Source organism: Microcaecilia unicolor, chromosome 8 (assembly GCF_901765095.1).
Source record: "Microcaecilia unicolor chromosome 8, aMicUni1.1, whole genome shotgun sequence".
Lineage (NCBI taxonomy): Eukaryota > Metazoa > Chordata > Amphibia > Gymnophiona > Siphonopidae > Microcaecilia > Microcaecilia unicolor.
The window spans coordinates 193,727,842-193,754,426 of record NC_044038.1 but is presented as its reverse complement, the minus strand read 5'-3'; the positions used below and the strand labels follow the sequence as shown (position 1 = coordinate 193,754,426).

General features: G+C 44.9%; 1 protein-coding gene across 3 annotated transcripts in view; it reads right to left on the bottom strand.

The window, feature by feature from the left end:
* The window catches only part of SNPH (syntaphilin), a 126,364-nt gene that overhangs the window by 64,892 nt on the left and 34,887 nt on the right, over positions 1–26,585 (bottom strand). The window contains exons 2-4 of one of the 3 annotated variants that reach the window (XM_030213212.1): positions 9,827–9,913; positions 8,571–8,753; positions 5,941–6,090 (exon numbers count right to left, since the gene is read on the bottom strand). In XM_030213212.1, the coding sequence (XP_030069072.1) occupies positions 5,941–6,090; positions 8,571–8,753; positions 9,827–9,870 (377 nt within the window). In that variant the 5' untranslated portion in view covers positions 9,871–9,913. The remainder of the gene's footprint in view (positions 1–5,940; positions 6,091–8,570; positions 8,754–9,826; positions 9,914–26,585) is intronic. The other 2 variants (XM_030213213.1, XM_030213214.1) reach the window with 2 other exon arrangements.

The following is a 26,585-nucleotide window of genomic DNA, read 5'->3' as shown; positions in this document are numbered from 1 at the left end:
CAATGTGCGGCAGTTGGCGGGCTTGGTTGATGCTCTTCCCCCTGAGCAAGCCAAGCCTTTTCAGGAGGTGGTCAGGCAGCTGAAGGCGTGCAGAAAATTCCTGGCCAGAGGAGTTTATGACACTTTTGATGTTGCGTCCAGGGCCGCTGCTCAAGGTGTGGTGATGCGCAGGCTCTCATGGCTGCGTGCCGCCGACCTGGAGAATAGACTCCAGCAGCGGATTGCGGACTCGCCTTGCCGTGCGGACAACATTTTTGGGGAAAAAGTCGAGCAGGTGGTAGAGTCTCTCCACCAGCGGGACACCGCATTCGACAAGTTCTCCCGCCGGCAGCCTTCAGCTTCTACCTCTACAGGTAGACAATTTTTCGGGGGAAGGAAGACTGGTCCCTATGCTTCTGGTAAGCATAGGTACAATCCTCCTTCCCGACAGCCTGCGGCCCAGGCTAAGCCCCAGCGCGCTCGCTCTCGTCAGCAGCGTGCGCCTCAGCAAGGCCCCGCGGCTCCCCAGCAAAAGCAAGGGGCGAGCTTTTGACTGGCTCCAGCAGAGCATAGCCGACATCCCAGTGTCAGTGCCGGGCGACCTGCCGGTCGGGGGGAGGTTGATAGCTTTTCACCAAAGGTGGCCTCTCATAACCTCCGATCAGTGGGTTCTACAAATAGTCCGGCAAGGATACACCCTCAATTTGGCCTCAAAACCTCCAAATTGTCCACCGGGAGCTCAGTCTTACAGCTTCCAGCACAGGCAGGTACTTGCAGAGGAACTCTCCGCCCTTCTCAGCGCCAATGCGGTCGAGCCCGTGCCATCCGGGCAGGAAGGGCTGGGATTCTATTCCAGGTACTTCCTTGTGGAAAAGAAAACAGGGGGGATGCGTCCCATCCTAGACCTAAGGGCCCTGAACAAATATCTCGTAAAAGAAAAGTTCAGGATGCTTTCCCTGGGCACCCTCCTCCCCATGATTCAGCAAAACGATTGGCTATGCTCTCTGGACTTGAAGGATGCCTACATTCACATCCCGATACTGCCAGCTCACAGACAGTATCTGCGATTTCAGCTGGGCACACGCCACTTCCAGTACTGTGTGCTACCCTTTGGGCTCGCCTCTGCGCCCAGGGTGTTCACAAAGTGCCTAGCTGTGGTAGCAGCGGCACTTCGCAGGCTGGGGGTGCATGTGTTCCCATATCTCGACGATTGGCTGGTGAAGAACACATCCGAGGCAGGAGCCCTGCAGTCCATGCAGATGACTATTCGCCTACTGGAGCTACTGGGGTTTGTGATAAATTATCCAAAGTCCCATCTTCTCCCAATGCAGAGACTCGAATTCATAGGAGCTCTGCTGGATTCTCGGACGGCTCGCGCCTATCTCCCAGAGACGAGGGCCAACAACTTGTTGTCCCTCGTCTCGCGGGTGCGAGCGTCCCAGCAGATCACAGCTCGGCAGATGTTGAGATTGCTGGGCCACATGGCCTCCACAGTTCATGTGACTCCCATGGCCCGCCTTCACATGAGATCTGCTCAATGGACCCTAGCCTCCCAGTGGTATCAGGCCGCTGGGGGTCTAGAGGACGTGATCCACCTGTCCACGAGTTTTCTCAAATCCCTATATTGGTGGACGATTTGCTCCAATTTGACTCTGGGACATCCCTTCCAAATTCCTCAGCCACAAAAGGTGCTGACCACGGATGCGTCCCTCCTGGGATGGGGAGCTCATGTCGATGGGCTTCACACCCAAGGAAGCTGGTCCCTCCAGGAACGCGATCTGCAGATCAATCTTCTGGAGTTACGAGCGATCTGGAACGCTCTGAAGGCTTTCAGAGATCGGCTGTCCCACCAAATTATCCAAATTCAGACAGACAACCAGGTTGCCATGTACTATGTCAACAAGCAGGGGGGCACCGGATCTCGCCCCCTGTGTCAGGAAGCCGTCAGCATGTGGCTCTGGGCTCGCCGTCACGACATGGTGCTCCAAGCCACATATCTGGCAGGCGTAAACAACAGTCTGGCCGACAGGTTGAGCAGGATTATGCAACCTCACGAGTGGTCGCTCAACTCCCGTGTGGTACGACAGATCTTCCAGGTGTGGGGCACCCCCTTGGTACATCTCTTCGCATCTCGAGTGAACCACAAAGTCCCTCAGTTCTGTTCCAGGCTGCAGGCCCACGGCAGACTGGCATCGGATGCCTTCCTCCTGGACTGGGGGGAGGGTCTGCTGTATGCTTATCCTCCCATACCTCTGGTGGGGAAGACTTTGTTGAAACTCAAGCAAGACCGAGGCACCATGATTCTGATTGCTCCTTTTTGGCCGCGTCAGATCTGGTTCCCTCTTCTTCTGGAGTTGTCCTCCGAAGAACCGTGGAGATTGGAGTGTTTTCCGACCCTCATCACACAGGACGAAGGGGCGCTCCTGCATCCCAACCTCCAGTCTCTGGCTCTCACGGCCTGGATGTTGAGGGCGTAGACTTTGCCTCTTTGGGTCTGTCGGAGGGTGTCTCCCGCATCTTGCTTGCTTCCAGGAAAGATTCCACTAAGAGGAGTTACTTCTTTCAGTGGAGGAGGTTTGCCGTCTGGTGTGACAGCAAGGCCCTAGATCCTCGCTCTTGTCCTACACAGACCCTGCTTGAATACCTTCTGCACTTGTCTGAGTCGGGTCTCAAGACCAACTCCGTAAGAGTTCACCTTAGTGCGATTAGTGCATACCATTACCGTGTGGAAGGTAAGCCGATCTCAGGACAGCCTTTAGTTGTTCGCTTTATGAGAGGTTTGCTTTTGTCAAAGCCCCCTGTCAAGCCTCCTACAGTGTCATGGGATCTCAATGTCGTTCTCACCCAGCTGATGAAACCTCCTTTTGAGCCACTGAATTCCTGCCATCTGAGGTACTTGACCTGGAAGGTCATTTTCTTGGTGGCAGTTACTTCAGCTCGTAGAGTCAGTGAGCTTCAGGCCCTGGTAGCCCAGGCCCCTTACACCAAATTTCATCATAACAGAGTAGTCCTCCGCACTCACCCTAAGTTCTTGCCAAAGGTCGTGTCGGAGTTCCATCTGAACCAGTCAATTGTCTTGCCAACATTCTTTCCCCGTCCTCATTCCTGCCCTGCTGAACGTCAGCTGCACACATTGGACTGCAAGAGAGCATTGGCCTTCTATCTGGAGCGGACACAGCCCCACAGACAGTCCGCCCAATTGTTTGTTTCTTTTGATCCCAATAGGAGGGGAGTGGCTGTAGGGAAACGCACCATATCCAATTGGCTAGCAGATTGCATTTCCTTCACTTACGCCCAGGCGGGGCTGGCTCTTGAGGGTCATGTCACGGCTCATAATGTTAGAGCCATGGCTGCGTCGGTAGCCCATTTGAAGTCAGCCTCCATTGAAGAGATTTGCAAAGCTGCGACGTGGTCATCTGTCCACACATTCACATCTCATTACTGCCTGCAGCAGGACACCCGACGCGACAGTCGGTTCGGGCAGTCAGTTCTTCAGAACCTGTTTGGGCTTTAGGATCCAACTCCACCCCCCGAGGGCCCTGTTTGTTCTGTTCCAGGCTGCACTCTCAGTTAGTTGGTAAATTTTTTAGGTCAATCTCAGTTATGTCCTCGCCGTTGCGAGGCCCTATTGACCATGGTTCTTGTTTTGAGTGAGCCTGGGGGCTAGGGATACCCCATCAGTGAGAACAAGCAGCCTGCTTGTCCTCGGAGAAAGTGAATGCTACATACCTGTAGAAGGTATTCTCCGAGGACAGCAGGCTGATTGTTCTCACAAACCCGCCCGCCTCCCCGTTGGAGTTGTGTCTTCCCTTGAAGTGTATTGTATTGCTACATACTGGACTGGCCGGCTCGAGCCGGTTTCGGGCGGGAAGACGGCCGCGCATGCGCGGTGCGCGCGGGCGCGCGAGAGCTAGCAAAGGACTTTGCTAGGAAGATTCCGATTGGAGGGGCTGCCGAGGACGTCACCCATCAGTGAGAACAATCAGCCTGCTGTCCTCGGAGAATACCTTCTACAGGTATGTAGCATTCGCTTTATGTATATTGTTTTTAGACTCCTGAGACAGGCATGATTAGCACCAAAATACGGTACCGTGTTGAGTCTTAAAGGTGTAGTGCATGAATATCTGTGTATGACATTTCTTTGACTCCCTTGTGTTTTTGGAAGTGCCATTGGTTCACACTACTCATTGATCACTTGTTCTACGTCAGTGAGATGACTAGGCACCTCTTTTTCCTTGGGCTGAATTCTGTTATGACAATCACATAGTGAATCTACAAGATCTTCTCCCATCTATGTGGTGTATGGACAACAACCCTGGATTCCTGTGCCGGTCCACCTCTCTCTTACCACTCCAGTGGTTCAACAGATAGTCAGAAACATCATGGAATTTGGGGCCAGACCTGGCAACTGCTCACTAAAGCCTCAGCTCCCCACAAGAAACAGGCCAATTGCAAACGACGACTGGCTCCAATATTTCACCCCGGGGAGAAGGTGTGGCTCAGTGCCAAACATCTCAGGTTAAGGTGCCATCCCAGAAGTTCTCACCAAGGTTCACTGAGCCCTTCTTGGTACTACATCAGCTGAACCCAGTCATTTATCGGCTGTGGCTTCCCCTTCTATGTGCATCCATAATGCCTTCCACGTGTCCCTACTTAAGCCAGTCGTTCTGTTGGGAGATGCACCCACACCAGCGGTGGCAGCCGATCCACAATTTAAGGTACCAGATATTCTGGACACTAAGATGATTAGGGGAAGACTACACTATTTTCTTGCTTGGAAGGACTTTGGACCTGAGGATAGTACGTGGGAACCTGCTGTTGATGTTTATGCCCATGCACTTATCAGACGTTTTCATCGCCTCTATCCCTCCAAGCCCAAGGGATTGGTGAGGGGGTGCTGTCACGACCCTCACCTGTTTTCAGAAGTCTTCCATGGTTTCCATCATTTTCCTGTGCCTGAAGAATCTGTTCTACTTACTGGAACTCTGAACTTCCTTTTTATACCCCTGCAAGATGGCACTGACTGATGACATTGCACTCTGGCAAGGTATTTAAGGAAGTGCCCTACACTCAACCACTGCCTCGGCAACAGGCTTTCTGGTGTCTTGCAGACTTCACTGTGCCTTGCCATGCTCCAGCATTCTAGCCCTGTCTTGCCTTGCTCCAGCGTTCCGGCTCTGCCTTACCTTTCTCCAGCGTTCCGGCCCTGCCTTGCCTTGCTCCAGCGTTCTGGCCAACTTGTTCCTGCCCGGCCCTGCTCCAGCGTTCTGGCCAACTTGTTCCTGCCTGGCCTTGCTCCAGCGTTCCGGCCAACGTGTTCCTGGACTTTGTCAAACAACTGTGTCAGCAGCCATTAGTGGGAACCTATGCTATACTTGCACCACACAGATGGAGCCAACTTCGCCATGGCCCAAGGCCTCACTTTCCTTGAATCATGAGAATTAACCATTAGGCTACTTCTTCACTCCAGTGTGTAAAAGGCGGTGTGGAGAAGTAATGGGGGGGGGGGGGGGGGGTTAAGAGGTGGTGTGGAGAAGTAATGGGAGGTTGAGACAGTGTAGGAAGTGAAAGAGTAATGAGGGGCTAAGAGGCAGTGTGGGGTTTGGAGGAGTAATGCGAGGGTAAGAGGCATTGTGGTGGTGTGGAAAGAGAATGGGGATGGGATTTGATATACTGCTTTTCTGCGGTTACAATCAAAGAAGTTTGCATATTATGTACAGGTACTTATTTTGTACCTGGGGCAATGGAGGGTTCTCAGGACACTGCACTAACCATTAGGCTACTCCTCCACTCCAGTGTGTAAAAGGCAGTGTGGGTTGTGGATAAGTAATGGGGTGCTGAGTGGCAGTGCATGGTGTGGAGAAGAGAGGGTATCTGAGGCAGTGTGGGTGTATCTGGGCTGGATAAGGAAGGAGACCATTACCTTATTCACAAGACCTCTCTAGCCTCACAACTTCTCACCTGTCCTGCAGGTGATCCATTGCATCCTTTAGTTGAGCTCTCAAGTGTCTGATACAAACTTCTTTCTGCTGCAGGGGTGTTAGATACTGCTCAGGGGTGGGAGGGTTTATTCCATGGTTATCACTACACAAAGTGTATTTCATGGGACGCCTGCAGAAACAAAACACTAATTAACCCAAACATTACCTTACCCATACAGTCCACCCTGGGACAATCCCCCGTTACCATCCCTGCCTGTACTACCCCCATTGTATGTAACACCTCATTATCTAGGCAAGGGCTTTAGTTAGGTGAGGGTGCTGAATGTTAGTCTGGGTGTGGTCAGTCCTCAGGTGAGGGTACTAGGTGTTACTTGGTCATGGCCAGTGTGGTCACTACTCAGGTGAAAATACTGCATACTATCTGGGTCTGACTGGTATGTTCATTACTCAGGTGGGGGTGGTGGGTGTTATCTGGGAGTAGTAGGTGTCATTCAGGTCATAGTACTGGGTGTTATTGGAGTGTGGTCATTACTCAGGTGAGGGGAACTGCATACTATCTAGGCATGGTGGGTGTGATCATTACTCAGGTGGGGTATTGAAAGTTATCCGGGAGGGGTGGGTGGGTCATTAGGTGAGAGTGGTGTTATCTGGATGAAGAAAGCGGATAACAATGGCAACACAAGTGAGGGTGGCCTTATGTAGGGAGTGTGGTGACTGTTCAAATGATGGTGTTCCATGTGGGGAGGGAGGAGGGCAGTGAGGATGTTAACTGGCTGATTGTGAGAAGGTGGTGCTCTGTGGGAATGTTGAGGGCAAGGCTGCTGTTCTCCGGGTATGCAGTCATTAATTGGGAGAGAGTGGTATTATCTAAGCTTGGTCATTACTGAGGAGAATATTGTGCTACCTAGGTATTATCTGGGCCTGGTCATTTCTCCGGTGAAGGAGGTCTCTGGAATTGGAGGGTTAAGAATGTTGACACTGGGAGTGAGATGAGAATGATATTGTCTTGGATGAGAATGGAATGTTGTTGGGGCTCTGAGAGTAATGTTACCTGAGCTCAGTAATATTGGTATGTAAGTATGATAATATTAGGGGTGTAACTTTACTCAGGAAGTGCTGCCATTAGCTATGCAGTGGGGGTTTGGTCACTGCTGTTCCTTGACTGGTGGGGGGGAGGGGAGGATATATTTACTCAGTCAAGAGTGGTGCAAGCTGGGTTTGTGCAGGGGAAGGTTTAGTCATTTACCCAGGCAACAGTGATGTTTCTTGAATTTGGGGGTACACCTGTTACTCAATAGTGTTACCTGAATCTCATCATTAGTTAAGAAAGGGTGGTATTGCTTCCTCTATTTTTGTATAACAGCCAGTTTTCTATCTAATTTGTGTTTAAATGATTTTATTAAACATTCAAGTAAAGATACCCCCCACCCCCATAGTAATAACAGCTTATGCAATATATTAAACAAATCAAAATATACCATCAAATAGGCATCTAAAATGCACATATTTATAATATTATATCAAATGATGGCATTCTTCCTTCCTAATCCATCCATACCTCTATTTCCCATAATCTCCCTCCTAAGAAACAAAAGATACAATCTAACAGAAGAGGTTTTTATACTGAGTCTTGTGAGACTCAGCCTGCTTACCCAGTACATACCCCCTTCTTCATTCTCCTCTTGCTAAAATTACCCTCCCCTCTATAGAGTTGGTCTAAAGAAAAGGCTTGAATGAACTTATAATTTAGACCTCTAACAGTAATGACCATACTTTGCACTTTAGAGGATAATCTCTGAATATATCTTTCCCATATTAACCAAAATTACTTTTTTTTTCCTACGATGACTCAATATTGCTTCCCTAGCTTCCATTACCATCATGCATGCAGGGCATTCTTGCATTCTTCCAATGCCAAAAAAACAGGGGTGAATGAAATTGGTTTCTGTAAAATTTCTATCTAATTTAAAATGGAATTTATATCTTACTTTTTTCACAAGAAATTCAAGGTGGGTTACACAAGAAGTGAAAACAGTTATAAAAATAAAATAAAATATTGAAAGTACAAAACAAAGCTAACAACACACGTCAAATATGCCTAGCTAGATAATAATCGTCTAACTATACCAATATCAACTGCTCCATAGATCTCCCCCCCCCAAAAAAAAAAAAACCCTAAAAGGGCTATAAAACAATCAATCAAATTCTAGAGCAAATGATCCAACTCAACCCATCTACAAATCACCTTCCAAGTTTTCAGCCCTATTCATAATAATGATTTTGTTCCTGTCTCAATTCTCTGGGAAGATGGTTCCATACAACAGGAGCCAGTCCAACAATATCTTTATTTCTGGCCTTTGTTAATTTGTATTTCTTAATAGATGGAATCTCTAAAAGAAGGTCAGGTTCTGAGCATAAAATCCCTCAAGGGGAGTTTGGGATTACCCATCTAGTCAAATATCCTGGGGAATTCCCCCAATTTTACGTATCATACTCAATAATTTAAATTGGATCCTTTGAGGGACTTGCAGCCAGTGAAGTTTTCTTAAATAGTGGAGATGCTCTAGCGCATTGTTTTGCTCAGAAAATAATCCTTGATACAGCCTATAGGTGGCGGTGTGGTCATTACTTAGATAAGGTTGGTGTTACCTGAGGGTGGGGCTGCTGTCACTGCCCTTGCAGGAGCCTGAGTTACTGCTGCTGCTCAGGGATGAAGTGCCATAGGTGTCTCTCATGGTCACAGGTGGGGAGGGCCGCCTGCAGGCAGGAAGAAGAGCCTGTTTCTCAGATGCAGATGATGAAGGCGACTTAAAGAGTGAGGAAAACCTGCTCCTTCCATCAAATGATCAATTAATGCAAAAACACAAAAAGTACAAAATAAAACTGCGCATGCAATCCATACACAGTACTAAACTGTAAGAAAAACAACAACAAACTCTGGTGCTACACCTTCACCCCAAAAGCAAAGCCTGCCCCCCAAACCATAGAATAGAGGTTGGATCAATCCAATCACATCCACAAACACCAAACAGAGGATGGTGCAGGTGCCCCAGGTACCAGATTTTGGAGCGTTCTTGTTTCACAGCTCTCTGCCTCATTAATATGATCCTCTCTCCCCTCCATCCCACGGGCAGGTGGAGAGCAGATATTCTTACCTGGGACTCCTGCCTCTTCTGCCAGCTTTGATCTGAAGTTTGAACACACAGGACCAGAGAGATGGAATCATACACAGGAAGGGAGAAGAGGATCACATTGAATTTTATTTTAATTATATAAAACATTAAAGGAATCCTTCACAGGCTGATTTCCCTGCAGTCCTCCTAGGGGCAGCCCTGCATACAAGTACAGGTACAGAGCCAAGATGAGAGAATACAATAAAAAGAGGAAAGACACAGAGAGGAACCTCCTATGCAAATATGACTGTGGAGAGAAATAAATTGTTAATATGAGAAACAGTTGCATGCCAGCCCAGTGGATGAGTGGTATTGCTGTATGTTGCTATGCAAAAGACCACCAGGCCCAACTTCTATTTCCTGGTGTTAGCTGCACAGACAAGGTTCACAATCCTTGGTGGGACTAGGCGTTCCAATTATCACTTGACAGTGACACCTAGTGGGTGTACCTAGAACCTACAACTGCAGGATGCTGAGGAAAGGCTTGGTGATTTATAGCTTTCAGTTGAGGACAGTCACTGACTGGACTAAACAAGCTGCAAAGGAAATAATAAACTAGGGGAAAAGACACAGATCATTGCACATGGAAGGCTCATGGCACCAAACAGTTGTGCGTGAAGGCTTATGGCACCAGAGCTCGCCTTGATTTGAACTAAGCAGAAAGAAACCAGTGAGTCAAAACAGGACAAATGAACAGCAGCTAAGGATTGCCTCTATCCTGTGCAATCTTACCTTCGAGACGCAGTAGATGGTCTTCGATTACCAGGCAAGGACATGATACTGCTGGGAACCGTCAGTATCAGGAAAGGATGGGAAGTCCTGATTTGAGAGAGAGAAAAAAAGAATTATGACATCAAACCATTTTCCTCCTCCTAAACCTGAGAAAAGAGTGGACCTTGGCAGTTTCTGCAGTGACATAAGAACCAAGCTAGGAAGAACTAGGGGTCACTGTTCTTGAAGCCTGCATGGTATTCAATAGTAGCACAAACAGAATTCTACATCTCCCATTGCCCCACCAAACACTGAATGAGGAGATGGCACCCCTTATAACTTTTTTGGTTGTTGTATTAGGTATTACCACCCAGAAAATGGTCTTGGAGTCATTGTGGATAATGTTTGGAATCCTTGTTGAGACAGTACGCAGCCAGACACGTACAAAGAAACAACACCAAGACATTATATGAGAATACAGCATGTCCGTCCGTCCCCCCAAATACGGCATGAGGAAATGGCACCACCAATTCCAGATACTGTGTGAGAAGGCAGCAGCCCTCCCCTCAATACACTGTGTAAGAAGACAGCTCCCAGACGAGAAGACAGTGTTCTCCTATTCCAGACATAACCTGTGAGACAAGGCACCTCTCTGAAGGAAAGAAGACATCACCCTCTGAAGGAAAGAAGATATCACCCTTCCCCCCCCCCCTCCCCAATAACAGGCTTTACCTGAGTGAAGATATGGGAGTTGAGCTGGATCAAATATGTCCTCTACTATCCTTGCTATCCTGATGAAACTGCCTCTACTCTGATGCCACTTTCAGGCTTGCAGCTTTAAGAGTGGCCTATCATTGCTGGATTGTTGCTGGTACTGATTTGAAGAGGTCCTATATTCCCCTGAAGCAGTTTGTGTAAAGCGAAACAGGAAATACCCTGTCGGGAGACTGCAATGATAGCATGCCGCTATGTTGAAGAAGGATAAGGTAAGTACATGGCTTTAAAAGACATTTGCCTTGATATAAAGAGAGAGTGAACTTTTGGACACAGTTGAAGCACAGTATATTCTCTTAATTTTTTTTGAGAGCACAGTTTATATTTTTGCTTTTCTGTTTTTATGGAAGTGGAGTTTTTTTTTGTTTTTTTTAGTCACCGATGATGATATATGGTCTATTTTTGTTAAAATACGTTTTTAGAGCAGGTTTAATGAGGTTTTTTTCTCCACTTCTTTGAATTGTTCTAGGAGGTTTTTGAATTGAATAGATTGTGCTTTTCAGTTTTTGAGTGTTTATAGTATAGTAATATTTTGAAGCACTCATTCCCCCATTGTGTGGTGGTTATTTACCATTGATGGTGCAATTGTTGAGCTACCTTCGACAGAGCATCTCAGTGGCCTGCCCCTTTAAGAGCATTGGGGAGGGTAATGAGATGGTTATAAAATTGTTTGAGGACTGTATGAGTTGAACTATCCTTTGTATAATTTGAAGTCCTGTAGTAAAGTAAGAGACATGTGTTGGACTGTGTGGGTTGCGTTATCCTTTGTATAATCTGAAGCCCTGTAATAAAGTAAGAGTAAGGCGTGTGTGGGTTGTGTTATCCTTTGTATAATCTGAAGCCATATTGTAAACTAAGACTAAGATGTGTTGAACTGCCTCAAGAAATTCCTGTATATCTAGGAGTGTCTCTAGGGACACTGTCAGGAATCCATGCCATACAAAACAGCTTCAAGCATGGATTAATGAAACAGTCAACATGGATTAGTCAAGGAAAACCTTGCCTCACCAATCTATTACATTTCTTTAGCAGTGGCCTATCATTGTTGGATTTTTGCTAGTACTGATTTGAAAAGGTCCTATGTTTCCCTGAAGCAGATTGTGTAAAGTGAAATAGAAAGCGCCCTGGATAAAGGTGAGCTGGTCAGTACTGTGTATCTGGATTTTCAAAAGGCATTTGAGAAAGTACCTCATGAAAGACTCCGAGGAAATTAGGAAGTCATGGGATAGGAGGTAATGTCCTATTGTGGATTAAGAATTGGTTAAAAGATAGAAAACAGAGAGTAGGGTAAAATGGTCAGTATTCTCAATGGAGAAGGGTAGCTATTGGGGTTCCCCAGAGGTCTGTGCTGGGACCACTGCTTTTTAACATACTTTATAAATGACTTAGAGCTGGAAATAACTAGTGAGGTAATTACATTTGCTGATGACACAAAGTTATTCAAAGTTGTTAAATCGCAAGAAGATTGTGAAAAATTGTAAGAGGATCTTACGAGACTTGGCATCCCAAATGGCAGATGACGATTAATATAAGCAAGTGCAAAGTGATGCATTTGAGAGAGGAACCCGAATTATAGCTCTGTGATGCAAGGTACCACATTAGGAGTCACCGACCAAGAAAGCGATCTAGGTGTCATCATTGATACGCTGAAACCCTCTGTGGCAGCAGCTAAAAAAACCCCTCTCCTCAGTGCGCATCGGTGGCTAATAAAGCAAATAGAATGCTAGGTATTATTAGGAAAGGAATGGAAAACAAAAATGAGGGCGTAATAATGCCTTTGTATTGCTCCATGGTGCGACCGCACCTCAAATACTGTGTGCAATTCTGGTCACAGCATCTCAAAAAAGATATAGCAGAATTAGAAGAGGTACAGAGAAGGGCAATGAATATGATAAAGGGGATGAGACAACATCCCTATGACGAAAGGCTAAAGCAGCTAGGGCTCTTCAGCTTGGAGAAAAGACGGCTGAGGGGGGAGATATGATAGAGGTCTATAAAAAAAATGAGTGGAGTGGAATGGGTAGAGGTGAATTTTGCCAGAGAATCTGGTAAGAGCAGTTAGCGCAGCAGGATTTTAAAAAAGGTTTGGATAATTTCCTAAAAGTCCATAAGCCATTATTAAGATGGATTTGGGAAAATCCACAGCTTATTGTTAGGATATGCAGCAAAAATGTATTTTACTGTTCTGAGATCTTGCCAGGTACATGTGACCTGGATTGGCCACTGTTGGAAACAGCATACTGGGCTTGATTGGACATTCAGTCTGTCCCAGTATGGCAACACTTATGTTCTTATTTCCTCACTCTTTCAAGTCAGGAGTGAAACCAGTAATTAGTTCTAGATTTGAATTGTTTAATGTTTCCTCACAGGAACACCCCACCAGCGCCATTAGGAACATGCAAAGCCTCTCCAAACCCTCCTACACCAACAACATTAAGCTATTATACGCAGGGGACCTTTTACAAAGGCACACTAGCATTTTTCATGTGCGCTAAAAATAAGCACGCACTAAATGTAGAGATGCCCATATATTTCTATGGGTGTCTCTAGCATTTAGTGCGCGCTAATCATTATATACAATATACTTATATACATTGATACAGTGTATATTGGAAATTGTGAGATATAAATGCCTAAATAAATAAATACTAATTCATGATTTACTGATTATTGACCAAAGCTGGTTGACAAATCTACTATTTGTATTGTTTCTCAATCATGCTTGAAATCATTGATTTATCAGTTATCAGGACCTTTGTTGTCTTCACATTAAGGTGCAGGCCTGTTTTGAGACTATTCCTTGATCTGGATAAGCAGATGTTCAGATTGTTGTCACTTTCAGCCAGTAAGGTGGTATCATTTGCTTGGCAAAGTTGAAGGTCAATGCAAAAGGGGAAGACTGGCAATTGAGTAACACAATAATACAGCTATGGAAGCTCCTCTATTAATAATTAGCTGCCCAGTTAGCGCTATTACAGTATGCATATATTTTCAGTATCATTAGCCTGGAGCATTGGCACACTGTTATTCTATGCTAGTATTTCTCTCTCGTGAAAGTGTTCTGAGCATCAGGGCCTGACTGAAGAATGAACATAGCTTAGGACAACTATCCATAGGGTCTCCACGAGTTGACACTGACTCAGTGGTATTTGATTTAAAAATATAATTCTAGAACATGATCTTAAATTATGCTTGACAGAGGCATGGTTGTCAGATAGGGAAGATCTCAGCATTTACTAGGCTTATCCTAAATGATTTTTGTTATCAAAGTTCCAGTGCTAGTGGTAAAGCTAGAGGGTTAGTTACAATTAATGATGAGAGAATCCAAACTATATAGAGAGGAAAGGTCCCACTCAACTTTCTTTCTGAGAAGTTCTAAGAGAAGACTACATCTCTGTGGGTAAGTGACATTATTTTATCCTGAGCTTGGTAACTTAAAGATTAGGGTTTAAAAGAGGAATTGTAGGATATTGATAAACACAGTTAGAATTTTAAAATAAGAAAACAAAGCAAGCACACTTTATTAGTTAGTCTGCATACCCTTTTCCCCATAGTATTAAAACTTGAAGTTGCTGCCACAGCATTAACAGATAGTCTGTAGAAGGCACAGAAGGGCCCAGTTCAGTCCTCATTCCTACTCACCCCTAGCTCAACTCTTTATTTATAGTCCATTATTCTAATTAAGACAACAAGAGGGGAATTTTCAATTTTCATTAGAGTCTGAATTACATTTAATTAGTTTTTAAGAAGCAAACCCTATCCCTAGTACCTTAAGAAGTTTTAATTAAACAAGTCTATAATACTAAGATGCAGTCAGTACTCCAGCAGCAAGAGGGATGATATCCAGCCTTTTGCACTGAGTGTCACATGTATGATTATCTCCCAGTTGGTGAGATGTCATATGTGTGTGCTCGATGCAAAGAGCTCCTAGCTCTCAGAGAATGAGTCCATTCTCTTGAGGCTAGACTTGGAGGAGCTGAAGGACACACAGAGGTACATAGAGGAGTCCTACAGGGATGACGTAGAGAAGTCCCACCTCCAATCTGGCAGCCCCTGTGCTGCCTTGGAGGAGGGAGGCCTTCTAAAAGGAAAGCATCACCCTGGTGAGGCTGGAAGTAATCCTGTAGACAGGACCAGCACACCAGGGAATGCAATATTCTCTTGCACCAAGGATGTGTCTCCAGGAGCTAGTGCCCAGGTTGGAAGGGTTAGGACAGCTGTTGTAGTTGGTGATTCGGTTGTTAAGCATGTAGATAGCTGGGTAGCTGGTGAATGTGTGAGGATCACATGGTCACTTGTCTGCCTGGTACGAAGGTGGCAGACCTCACACGTCACCTAGATAGGATTTTAGATAGTGCTGGGGAGGAGCTGATTGTCTTACTACAAGTAGGTACCAATGACATAGGCAAATGTGGGAGAGAGGTTCTGGAAGCCAAATTTAGGCTCTTAGGTGGAAAGCTCAAATCCAGAACCTCTAGGGTAGCATTTTCTGAAGTGCTACCCATTCCACACACAGGGCCCAAGAGACAGGCAGAGCTCCAGAGTCTCAATGCGTGGATGAGACGATGGTGCAGGAAGGAGGGTTTTATATTTGTTAGGAACTGGGCAACATTCTGGGGAAGGGGGAGCCTCTTCCGAAAGGATGGGCTCCACCTTAACCACGGTGGACCAGGCTTCTGGCATTGGCATTTAAAAAGGAGATAGAGCAGCTTTAAACTAGAAACGGGGGGGGGGGGGGGGGGGGGGGGGAAGGCCGACAGTCGCTCAAAAGCGCATGGTTTGGAATAAGGTATCTTTTAAAGATATCATCAAAACAGGGAAGATAGGGTATCCCGATAGTGAGATTGCAAAAGAGACCATAGTAAATCAGGTGTCCTTAAATAAAAATCAGACAAAAGATTGCAAATTAATACTGTCAAGTACTGAGCATGTTGTAAATAGGAACAACAAACATAGTTTGAAATGTCTATATGTGAATGCCAGAAGCCTAAGAATAAGATGGGAGAGTTAAGAATATATTGCACTAAATGAAAATTAGTTATAATAGGCATCACTGAGACCTTATGGAAGGAGGATAACCAGTAGGACACAGTCATATCGGGGTACAAATTGTACCATAGTGATAGGGTGGATCGAATTAGTGGAAGGGGTAGCATTGTATGTTAAGGAGGGCCTTGAATTAAATAGATTGAAAATTCTACAGGAAACAAAACACTTCTTAGAATCCCTATGGATTGAAATTCCATGTGTAAAGGGGAAAAGGATAGTGATAGGAGTGTACTACCGTCTGCCTGGCCAGGATGAACAGACGGATGTAGAAATGTTATTGGAAACTAGGGAGGCTAACAAACTGGGCAACACAATAATGATGGGTGATTTCAATTACCCCGATATTGACTGGCTAAATGTCAATCAGGGCATGCTAGGGAGGTAAAACACCTCGACGAAATCAAGGACTGCTTTATGGAGCAGCTGGTTCAAAAGCCGACTAAAGAAGGGAAATTCTAGACCTAGTTCTTAGTGGAGCGCATGATCTGGGCTTGATAACAGTGATCATAACATGATAAGATTTGATATTAGTGTTGGAGTAAGTATACACAGGAAATCCAATACATTAGCGTTTAACTTTCAAAAAGGAGACTATAATAAAATGAGAAGAATAGTGAAAAAAAAGTTTAGATGAGCGGCTGCGAGGGTCAAAAATTTACATCAGGCATGGATGCTGTTCAAAAATACAATCCTGGAAGCCCAGAACAAATATATTCCGTGTATTAAAAAAGGAGGGAGGAAGACCAAATGACAGCCAGCATGATTAAAAAGTGAGGTGAAGGAAGCTATTAGAGCTAAAAGAAAATCCTTCACAAAATGGAAGAAGGAACCGACTGAAAGTAATAAGAAACAGCATAAAGAATGTCAAGTCAAATACAAAGTGTTGATAAGGAAGGCAAAGAGGGACTTTGAAAGAAAGATTGCGTTGGAGGCAAATACAGATAGTAAAAAACTTTTTTGGTATATTAAAAGCAAGAAGCCAGCAAAAGGATCAGTTTGACCGCTAGATGACCAAGGGGTAAAAGGGCGATCAGGGAAGACAAAGGCATGGCAGAGAGATTAAATTAATTCTTTGCGTCGGTCTTCGCTGAGGAAGATTTGGGAGAGATACTGGTACCGGTGCCAGAAATGGTATTCAAAGTTGATGAGTCAGAGAAACTGAATGAAATCTCTATAAACCTGGAAGATGTAATGGTGCAATTTGATTAAGGAGTAGCAAATCTCCTGGACCGAATGGTATTCATCCCAGAGTACTGATAGAATTGAAAAATGAACTGGCGGAACTATTGTTAGTAATATGTAACTTATCTTTAAAGTCCAGTGTGGTACCGGAAGACTGGAGGGTAGCCCATATAATGCCAATATTTTAAAAAGGTTCCAGAGGGGATCCAGGAAATTATAGACCGGTGAGCCTGACGACGTGCCGGGCAAAATGGTACAGACTATTATAAAGAACAAAATTGCACAGCATATTCAAAAGCATGGATTAAGTGAAGGGAAATCTTGCCTCACCAATCTATTACATTTCTTTGACGGGGTGAAGAAACGTGGATAAAGGCGAGCTGGTTGATATTGTGTATCTGGATTTTCAAAAGGCCTTTGACAAAGTACCTCATGAAAGACTCCAGAAGAAATTGGAGAGTCATGGGATAGGAGGTAGTGTCCTATCGTGGATTAAAAACTTTTTAAAAGACAGAAAACAGAGAGTAGGGTTAAATGATCAATATTCTCAATGGAGAAGAGTAGCTAGTGGAGTTCCCCAAAGGTCAGCGCTGGGTCCGTTGCTTTTTAACATATTTATAAATGATCTAGACATGACCTGACAGAAATCACCAATGAAATCAAGCTCAGCTTAAACACCATGGCCTCATGGGCAAATGTATTTCAACTGAAACTCAACAATGAAAAAACACATTATCTCATCCTCTCATCTCAACACAATATGAACAAAACCTCAACTATTAACACCCCAGACCACACCCCTCCCTATCTCAGACAGCCTTAAAATACTCAGCGTTACATTCGACCATAACCTTACACTTGAGAGCCAAGTGAACTCCACAACTAGGAAAATGTTTCACTCAATGTGGAAACTTAAGCGTGTGAAACCATTCTTCCCGAGGGACACATTTCGCAACTTAATACAAACAATGGTACTAAGCCATGCAGACTACTGCAATAGAATTTATGCGGGATGCAGTGAACAACTCGCAAAGAAACTCCAGACCGCTCAAAACACAGCAGCCAGGCTGATATTTGGTAAAACACGATTCGAAAGTGCCAATTCCCTCCGAGAAAAACTGCATTGGCTCCCAATCAAAGAACATATCGCCTTCAAAATCTGCACCCTGGTCCACAAAATTATCTACGGCGAAGCCCCAGGATAAATGACAAACCTCATAGACCTGCCAATCAGAAACACAATCGGATTAGCACGAACATAACTAAACCTCCACTACATGACAGGGGCATAGCCATGGGTGGGCCTGGATGGGCCTGGGCCCACCCATTTTGGGCTCAGGCCCACCCAGCAACAGTGCACCTCATAGACACCCAAACCGCGACTTCAGCTTTCCCTCCTCCCAGCACGCCGCAGGTTTTGTTCCCTCCCTGCTCTCTCCCCTGTCATCCCCATCCAGCAGCGGTGTTAGCGCCACTGCTTCAGCAGTGTTAGCTCCGCTGCTTCAGCGGAGCTGCGCAGTGCCGGGGCCTTCCGCACGCTGCTACGAGTGCTTCCTCTGCGCTGGCCCCGCCTCTTCAGAAAGAGTATCGGAGAAGGTGAGGCCGGCCGGAAGGAAGCACTCGTGTAGCAGCAGCGTGCTGATGGACACGGCTCCGTTGCAGACATGCAGAGCTGGACCGCGGCGCCACCCGGCGGAGATGGAAGGGGAGGAGGCCCTGCGGCACACCGGTGGGTGGCTGGAGGTGGGGAGAGAACAAAACTGCAATGGGTGGCTGGCGGGGAGGGGGGGGGAAAAAAGGTTGCAGCATGTCAACGGGGGGGAGGGGGGAGGAAGAGAAAAAACATACAGCATGCTGGTAAGTGGCTTGAGGGGTCAGGGAGAGAGGGAGAGACAGGAGCACTGTTGGGATCAGGGAGTGAGACAGGGTAGTGCTAGGTGGGGTGGAGGAATAATTGTTCGATGTGGGGAGGGATGGAGAGATGCTGCAAGGGGAAAGAGAGGGAGAATTGTTGGATATTGGGTGGGATGGGGAAAGGGAGGGAAAGGCTGCATAGGAGTGTTGGACATGGAAGTGGAAGGAAAGGAGGGAGAGATGAGAGGGGAATGTTGAACATGGCATTGAGGTGAAGGGAAGGAAGGATAGAGAGATGCTGTGTGGCCGGGGGGGGGGGGGGGGGGGGGGGGGAGAATGGAGAGATAGTTAGACCAGGATCTCAACGGCAGTGAGAGGGAGGAAAAGATTGGAACATTGAAGGTGGAGAGAGGAGAGGAAAGGCGTGATGCACAAGCGGGGGAGGGGAAGAAAGAGGGAAGATGGACAATGGCTGGTAGGGAAGAGAAAGGGAAAATGCTGAACAATGGGGGAGGGGAGAGAGATGGGACAGGAAGATGCTGGTGGTGGGAGGTAAAAGGGATAGGGAGATATCAGACTAGAGGTTGAGGATGGGAGAAAGAGGGAACAGATGCTGGGCTGGAAGGGTAGAGGGAGGGGAGACACTGGGAATGGGTGAAAGCATGGGGGAGAGGCCCAGGGAGTGGAGATGGCAAGGAAATAATGAGAGAACAGTGATTACAGGGGTAGAAATATGGTAATTGTGCATAGATTGAAGATGGAAAGGAATGATAGGCTGGGAAGGAGAGAGATGGGGAATGGGAGAGCTAGTGGGTGAAAGGAAATGGAAATATGATAGATATCTGAAAAGTAAAAAGAAGGAAAAGATTTAGAAAGAGGATGAAATTTGTGTACAGAGGCAGAAAAGAAAAAAAAAAAGAAAGATCAATATTTCAGAGGCAGGTGTAGGGAGGAAATGAAATGACAGGAGAAAAAAGACAAATGGACAGCCACTTGAAGAGTTAGCAGAAGACAGGAAAGCGGGAAAGAGAAATTGGAACCAACATGATGGAAAAATAATTATGCCATCACGGCATAATGTAAGCTACATTGAGCCTGCAAATTGGTGGGAAAATGTGGGATACAAATGCTACAAATAAATATCCAGACAATAAAAGTAGAAAAATCATTTTATTTTGAATGTTTTAAATGGAATATGTTAGTTTTGGGAAATGTGCATAGTGGATGTCCTTTTATTGTGTTAAATAGAAAAGGAAATGCGCTTTTGTTTTTTTGTTTTTCTCCAGTGTTGCAGTGCCTGCTGAGGTTCCCAGTTCAATTTTTTCTACATATTTTTATTTCTAATTTGTGATCCCTTGTTCTGTAATTTGTGAGGGTCTGTCAGTGTGACTGTAAAGGCAGATGAAGAGATTGGAGAGGAGAGGGAATTGGGGGAGGAGTTTCTTTATTTTCTGCCTTGGTCACCAGCCTGGTTAACAGCAGCCCTGACCCTTGCTGTGGCTAGTGGGGATCCCCAAGCCCTGCCAGCCTGAGGATCTCTTCCGGGGCTGGCCGTAGCTGCCTTCTGCCGAGCTTGGCAGATGGGGGCAGCATCCTGGAGCCACTGACAACTAAGCATGTATGGGGTGCTGGCATCAGTGGCTTGAGGAATTGCTACTGCCTGCTGGGCTTGGCGGGGAGGAGTTCTGGCTATCTCTGGTGGAGGTCCCCAGCTGATGGAGACTGGGGATCCTCATCAGCTAAAGTATTTTTATTTTTTGAGTTGGGAAGTGCTTGTTATGACTCTGCCCCGGTGTCATGCTCTCATTCATCTCAGCCCCTGGTGGTCAGACCTGGTGATCGCAATGGACTGTCTGTCCGGACTCTCTGTCTGTTGGTTTTCCAGTTCCAGAAAGTCATGCCGGTACCGGTCCGGATTTTCTAGCCTGCCAGTTGGTATTGAGACTTTTTGGAACTAAGCTGTTTCCGTACCTGGTGACCTTCCTGGCTGTTGGCCTTTATTAACCACCTGGAAGCTTCCCTAGTTTGCCTTGCAACAGAGCTCTTCAGAGGTGTGTCTTCTGCGATTGATTGTTGCTGTGCTTCCTTGCTACTTTTCAGTTTCTGCCTATCTCTGCTTTGAACCTTTGCCTGGACCTGGACTTTGCTTGTCGCCTGCCCTTTGAACCTTGGCCTGGATCTGGACCCTGCCTTTATTTGCCTGCTCCACGGCTCTGCTGGGGTTTGTGGACTATCTTCCTGCTCTCTGCTGTGGCTTCTGTTCTGGTCCTGCCGCTCCAGTCCGGAGGGTACCGGTCTGTCTGGATTCCAACTTGTTCCCAGTGGGTGTTCCTCCTGCCGCTGCCACTCCTCGGCAGTAGCCCAAGGGCTCACTATCCAGTGTTTCGTGTGAAGTGTGAGAGTGCTGGGGGAGAGAGGGTAGAGAAAAAATGTTGTGCCCATCCACTTTGTGCTGAAGCCCACCCAAAATTGGTTGTCTGGCTACGCCACTGCTACCTGAACTGCAAAGGACTCAAATACAAATCAACTTATGCATCCAGCTTCTCCTATATAAGCACACGAGTACTGAACGCACTGCCAAAAGCTGTGAAAACAACCTATGACCAACCACATTTCAGGAAATCACTAAAAACCTACCTGTTTAAAAAGGCATATCCTACTGACCCAACGTAAGTGCCAGAACTCTGCAACACAACAAAACCACAACTCATAATGGCTCCCAATCAAAGAACATATCGCCTTCAAAATCTGCACCCTGGTCCACAAAATTATCCACACAATCCTTCCTCTCTTCTATCCCCACTGTGTCCGAAACTCATGAACCTTATTCGACCACATCACCTTGTATTTGTCATCTACCGGACTTGGCGAACGCCTTTACGGTATTATGTAAGCCACATTGAGCCTGCAAATAAGTGGGGAAAATGTGGGATACAAATGTAACAAATAAAATAAATACACATGAACTTTATTTTTATTTTATTTTAACAGATACATTAGGGAATCGTAGAGGGGAAGAGTTAATTTATGACCAGTACGAGCTTTGGTTTCGTTGTGTTGCAGTGTTCGGGCATTTAAGTTGGATCGGTAGGGTATGCCTTTTTCAACAGATTAGTTTTTAGTGATTTCCTGGAAGTTTAGGTGGTCATATGTTGTTTTCACGGCTTTTGGTAATGCGTTCCATAGTTGTGTGCTTATGTAGGAGAAGCTGGATGCATAAGTTGATTTGTATTTGAGTCCTTTGCAGCTTGGGTAGTGGAGATTTAGAATAGGAGAAATCACATGATTTAGAAGAAATGAAACTTATACAGTATATAAGTGCAGAGTAAAAAGTCTAGCTGAGCAGATTTGGCAAATATCTGCCTGAACGTCTTGCTAGCTGTGTGACAAAACTGCCTACAGAGGGCACAATCACTTTTGTACTGTCTTAGCAATATACCAATAAAAGTTTTACCTTGGTTCCCGCTTATCAGAGTCTGATTGTCTCTCTTATTCCAGCCAAAGAGATTTTTCTCTAAGGCTGACGTGTCTTCCCCCTCCCAAGGGGCAAGGGACAGGAATACAATATCCAGAACACTCTCCTGTGACAGGGTCATTTCTGAATTTTTATCTTTCGGATATGGGATCATATCACTCACTGTCATTCATAATTTTTTTTTTTTGGAAAATCATAGACTATAAAATTGAAATGGGAATAGTCACAATGCCAATGATCTGGTCAGATCATTTTTGATAACAATCAGAAAGAAGAGAAATTATTTCAGTCATTTAGGGATATTAAGCAGATCATTCCTTGGTTGATGTGTCTAGGTGGCTGCCTAGACTATGCTCAGGAAAGTTGTACACAAACACAAAAGCAACACTGGGCCTTCAAGACTGGGACAATTAAAGTTCTTTATTGATGACCCGACACGGGCCGTGTTTCTTCAGGGGTTTGACAAATGCAAGAATAAAAAGCAAGCCCATGATATACATGAACATAATAAATCACTTTGAAACATTAAATTTCTGAATAAAAAATAGAAGAAAAAAACGTATATAGATAATATGAACATTATTGCTAAAAACTAGAATAATGCAAAACTCGCATTGCTTACTAAAATAATAATAAATTTTAACATATTAGAACATAATGGCACCCCACAGATAATTAAAGACAATTAAGAATATGTCACATATTGTATAGATGAATGGATTGTTAGATTATAAATTTAAGATAAGGTATGGATGTTATCCAAGAAAATTACAATGATGCACTACATAAATGTTGAAAAATGTCTATACAGAGTCAATGAAAACATAATGATTGAATGAAATAGGTGACATTTAATAATAAGAGCAAGAGTGTATTTAATTCAATAGGATAGTACTGAGATATAAAAGTATTATTCTCACCAAGGAGGTACACAGTGAGATGTACTTGAAGTTAATTCAATGCCTGTGCAAAGAGATAGAAATACATCTTAAATGATAAAACTAAATAGAGTATGAAAGGTCATAAGTGGTGGCATGCTTAGACCAGTGAGGTAACAATCTTTACTAGTGACCTACGAGTGATGATGTACCTAGTTCATGATGGTATTAAAAGCATTGAAATAAAAGTTAAAAAGTATGCTCACCCCGGTACAAACTGAAAAAGCATTGTGCACCGCCATAATTTAATTGGCATGGATATGTGAAATAACCCCAACGAACGTAAAAAACGCCATACTCCGCAATGAAATTATCGGCTTGAAAAGCGAATACTAGAGTATCTAGTTAATAATCATATTAAAAGCATCGGAAAATATTTGCTGACCCCAGCGTGCGGCTTTTATTTCAAGTACATGAGAAGGCTCTCTATAGAGCTGCGTCTTTGCCACCACAGCGAATGGCGTTCCTTTATACCGCATGCTGGGGTCAGCAGATATTTTCCCGATGCTTTTAATATGATTGTTGTTTTAAATAAATGAGTAAATAAAAATGTTTATTTATTTATGACATTTATATCCCGCATAGCCCGAGTAGAACTCAGGTTCAATGTGGCTTTCATAACAATTAGAAAAGCACAAGCATGCTCAAAATATATTAACAGGAAGTAAAATACATCGTATAATGTTACACCAGTAAAACGTGAGTTAGGAACAGATGTAATTAATACGTGGAGGGGCATAATTGAGGACATCCTCGCAAAACGTCCCGATGGAGGGGCGGGGAAACCCGTATTATCAAAACAAGATGGACGTCCATCTTTTGTTTCGATAATATGGTCGGGGATGCCCAAATCCTGAAATTTAGGTCATCCTTAGAGATGGTCATTTCTGATTTTCAGCGATAATGGAAACCAAGGACACCCATCTCAGAAACGACCAATGCAAGCCCTTTGGTCATGGGAGGAGCCAGCATTTGTAGTGCACTGGTCCCTCTGACATGCCAGGACACCAACCGGGCACTCTAGGGGGCACTGAAGTGGACTTCACAAATTGCTCCCAGGTACATAGCTCCCTTACCTTGTGTGCTGAGCCTCCCAAAACCCACTACCCAGAACTGTACACCACTAGCATAGACCTTACGGGTGAAGGGGGGCACCTACATGTGGGTACAGTGGGTTTCTGGTGGGTTTTGAAAGTGCTCACATTTACCACCACAAGTGTAACAGGTAGGGGGGATGAGCTTGGGTCCGCCTGCCTGAAGTGCACTGCACCCACTAAAACTGCTCCAGGGACCTGCATACTGCTATGATGGACCTGAGTATGACATTTGAGGCTGGCAAAAAATATTTTGAAAGATTTTTTTGAGGGTGGGAGGGGGTTAGTGACCACTGAGGGAGTAAGGGGAGGTCATCCCCGATTCTCTCCGGTGGTCATCTGGTCAGTTCGGGCATCTTTTTGTGCCTTGGTTGTAAAAAAAAAAAAACAGGACCAGGTAAAGTTGTCCAATGCTCGTAGGGATGCCGCTGTTTATTTTTTTCCATTATGGGTCGAGGACGTCCTGTGTTAGGCACGCCCAAGTCCCGCCTTCGCTACGCCTCCAACACGCCCCCCCCAACACGCCCCCCCCCCCCCGTGAACTCTGGTCGTCCCTTGGCTCCTCCCACGACCAAATAGCTTGGATTTGGTCGTTTTGAGATGGGCGTCCTCGGTTTCCATTATCGCTGAAACCAGGGATGACCATCTCAAGAACAACCTAAGGACGGCCACCTCTAAGCTCGACCTAAATTTCATTTTTAGGCGTCCCCGACCGGATTATCGAAACGAAAGATGGACACCCATCTTGTTTCGATAATATGGGTTGCCCCGCCCCTTTATGGGGCCGTCCTGCGAGGACGCCCTCATGACAACTTGGGAGCCCCGTTCGATTATGCCCCTCCTAGAGGCATTAAGTAAGGGTAATTCAGTGAGCCTGTTCATGTATATTGGGGCTGAACCATACAAAATTTTGTGAATGAAGGTACATAGCTTAAATGATATTCTATCTTTTATTGGCAGCCAATGCAAATCATACAGAAGAAGAGTTGCTTTGGTGAAGTGTGGTAGCTTGAATATGAGATGTGCGGCAGTGTTTTGTAGTTTTTTGAGGAGATTCCCTTTAAGTCCTGCATAAATAGAGTTACAGTAATAAAATTTTGTTAGTACTGAGGGATTGAACTAGGGTACGGAAGACTGATTTTGTGAAGCATGGTCATAGTCTCCTCAATTTCCATAATGAATTGACGACACTTGAGACCACATTGGAAATTTAGTTATCTAGAGTGAGGAACTGGTCAATTGTAACTCCTAAGATTTTCATAGTTTGAGTCAAGGGGATATGTGATGTTCTCATGGTAATGATTTAAGATTCATAGCGTGATGAGAATTAGTAACTATTAAGAATTTAGTTTTATCGGTTTTGAGATTTAATTTGAATGCCGAAGATTCTATTAGAGAGATACCTAATCTGATGATATGAGTAATTTCATTTACTTCTTTAGTGAACAGAATATAGATAGTGACACTGTCTGCATAATGAATGTTGGGAGACCATTTTTCTCTAGTAATTGCCTAACGGAATCAACATGATGTTAAATAGGATGGGGGACAATGGAGAGAGCCCTGGGGCACTCCACAAACAGGACCACACTGATGAAATTGTACCTGATTCTTTCACTTGGTACGATCTAGACCTTAGGAAGCCTGAGAACCATTTTAACATAGCTCCACAGATTCCGTAATGGTCAAGGATGTTTAGAAGGAAATTATACGGACAGTGTCAAGCGCTGGACATATGAAATGGAGTATTAATATTTTATTACCAAAGCTAAGTTCTTGTCTACATTTAGCTAGGAGGATGGTGAGAACAGTTTCAGTACTATGAGAAGGTCTAAAACTGGATTGTGAGCTATATAAAATGAGTGAAGTTGGAGATAGTCCATTAGTTGGTGCATGACTCCATTACCTTTACCAATAATGTAGTTAGAGACTAACTTAAGCTGGTTTGGGTACTCTTCGGTATGGGAGTCAAAATAATGTTTGTTTAATTATTTATTTATTTGTTACATTTGTATCCCACATTTCCCCACCTATTTGCAGGCTCAGTGTGGCTTACATAGTACCGGAAAGTCGTTTGGCGTTTCCGGTGTGAACAAATACAATGTGATGTTGTGATAAGATGTAATTTAAATGGCAAAGTCACAGTAATAGTCATAAGGTGGGAAAGTAGCGTTGTGTTCATACATGCGTCGGTTTTCCTTGTGTAGCCACGGTCGGTTCTTTACGTTGGATCGGGAGGGTATGCTTTTTTGAACAGGTGGTTTTTTATATTTTCTGGAATTGCCAGTTCTCTAAAAAGTTCTCTAAATAACAACTGCCGCTTCATAGATATGTTGAGGCCCCGAACATTAAGCAGACCTAATGTTATGTCAGACATCTGTATTTAATCTGAAATAAAAAGAAAAGTAAGCTAA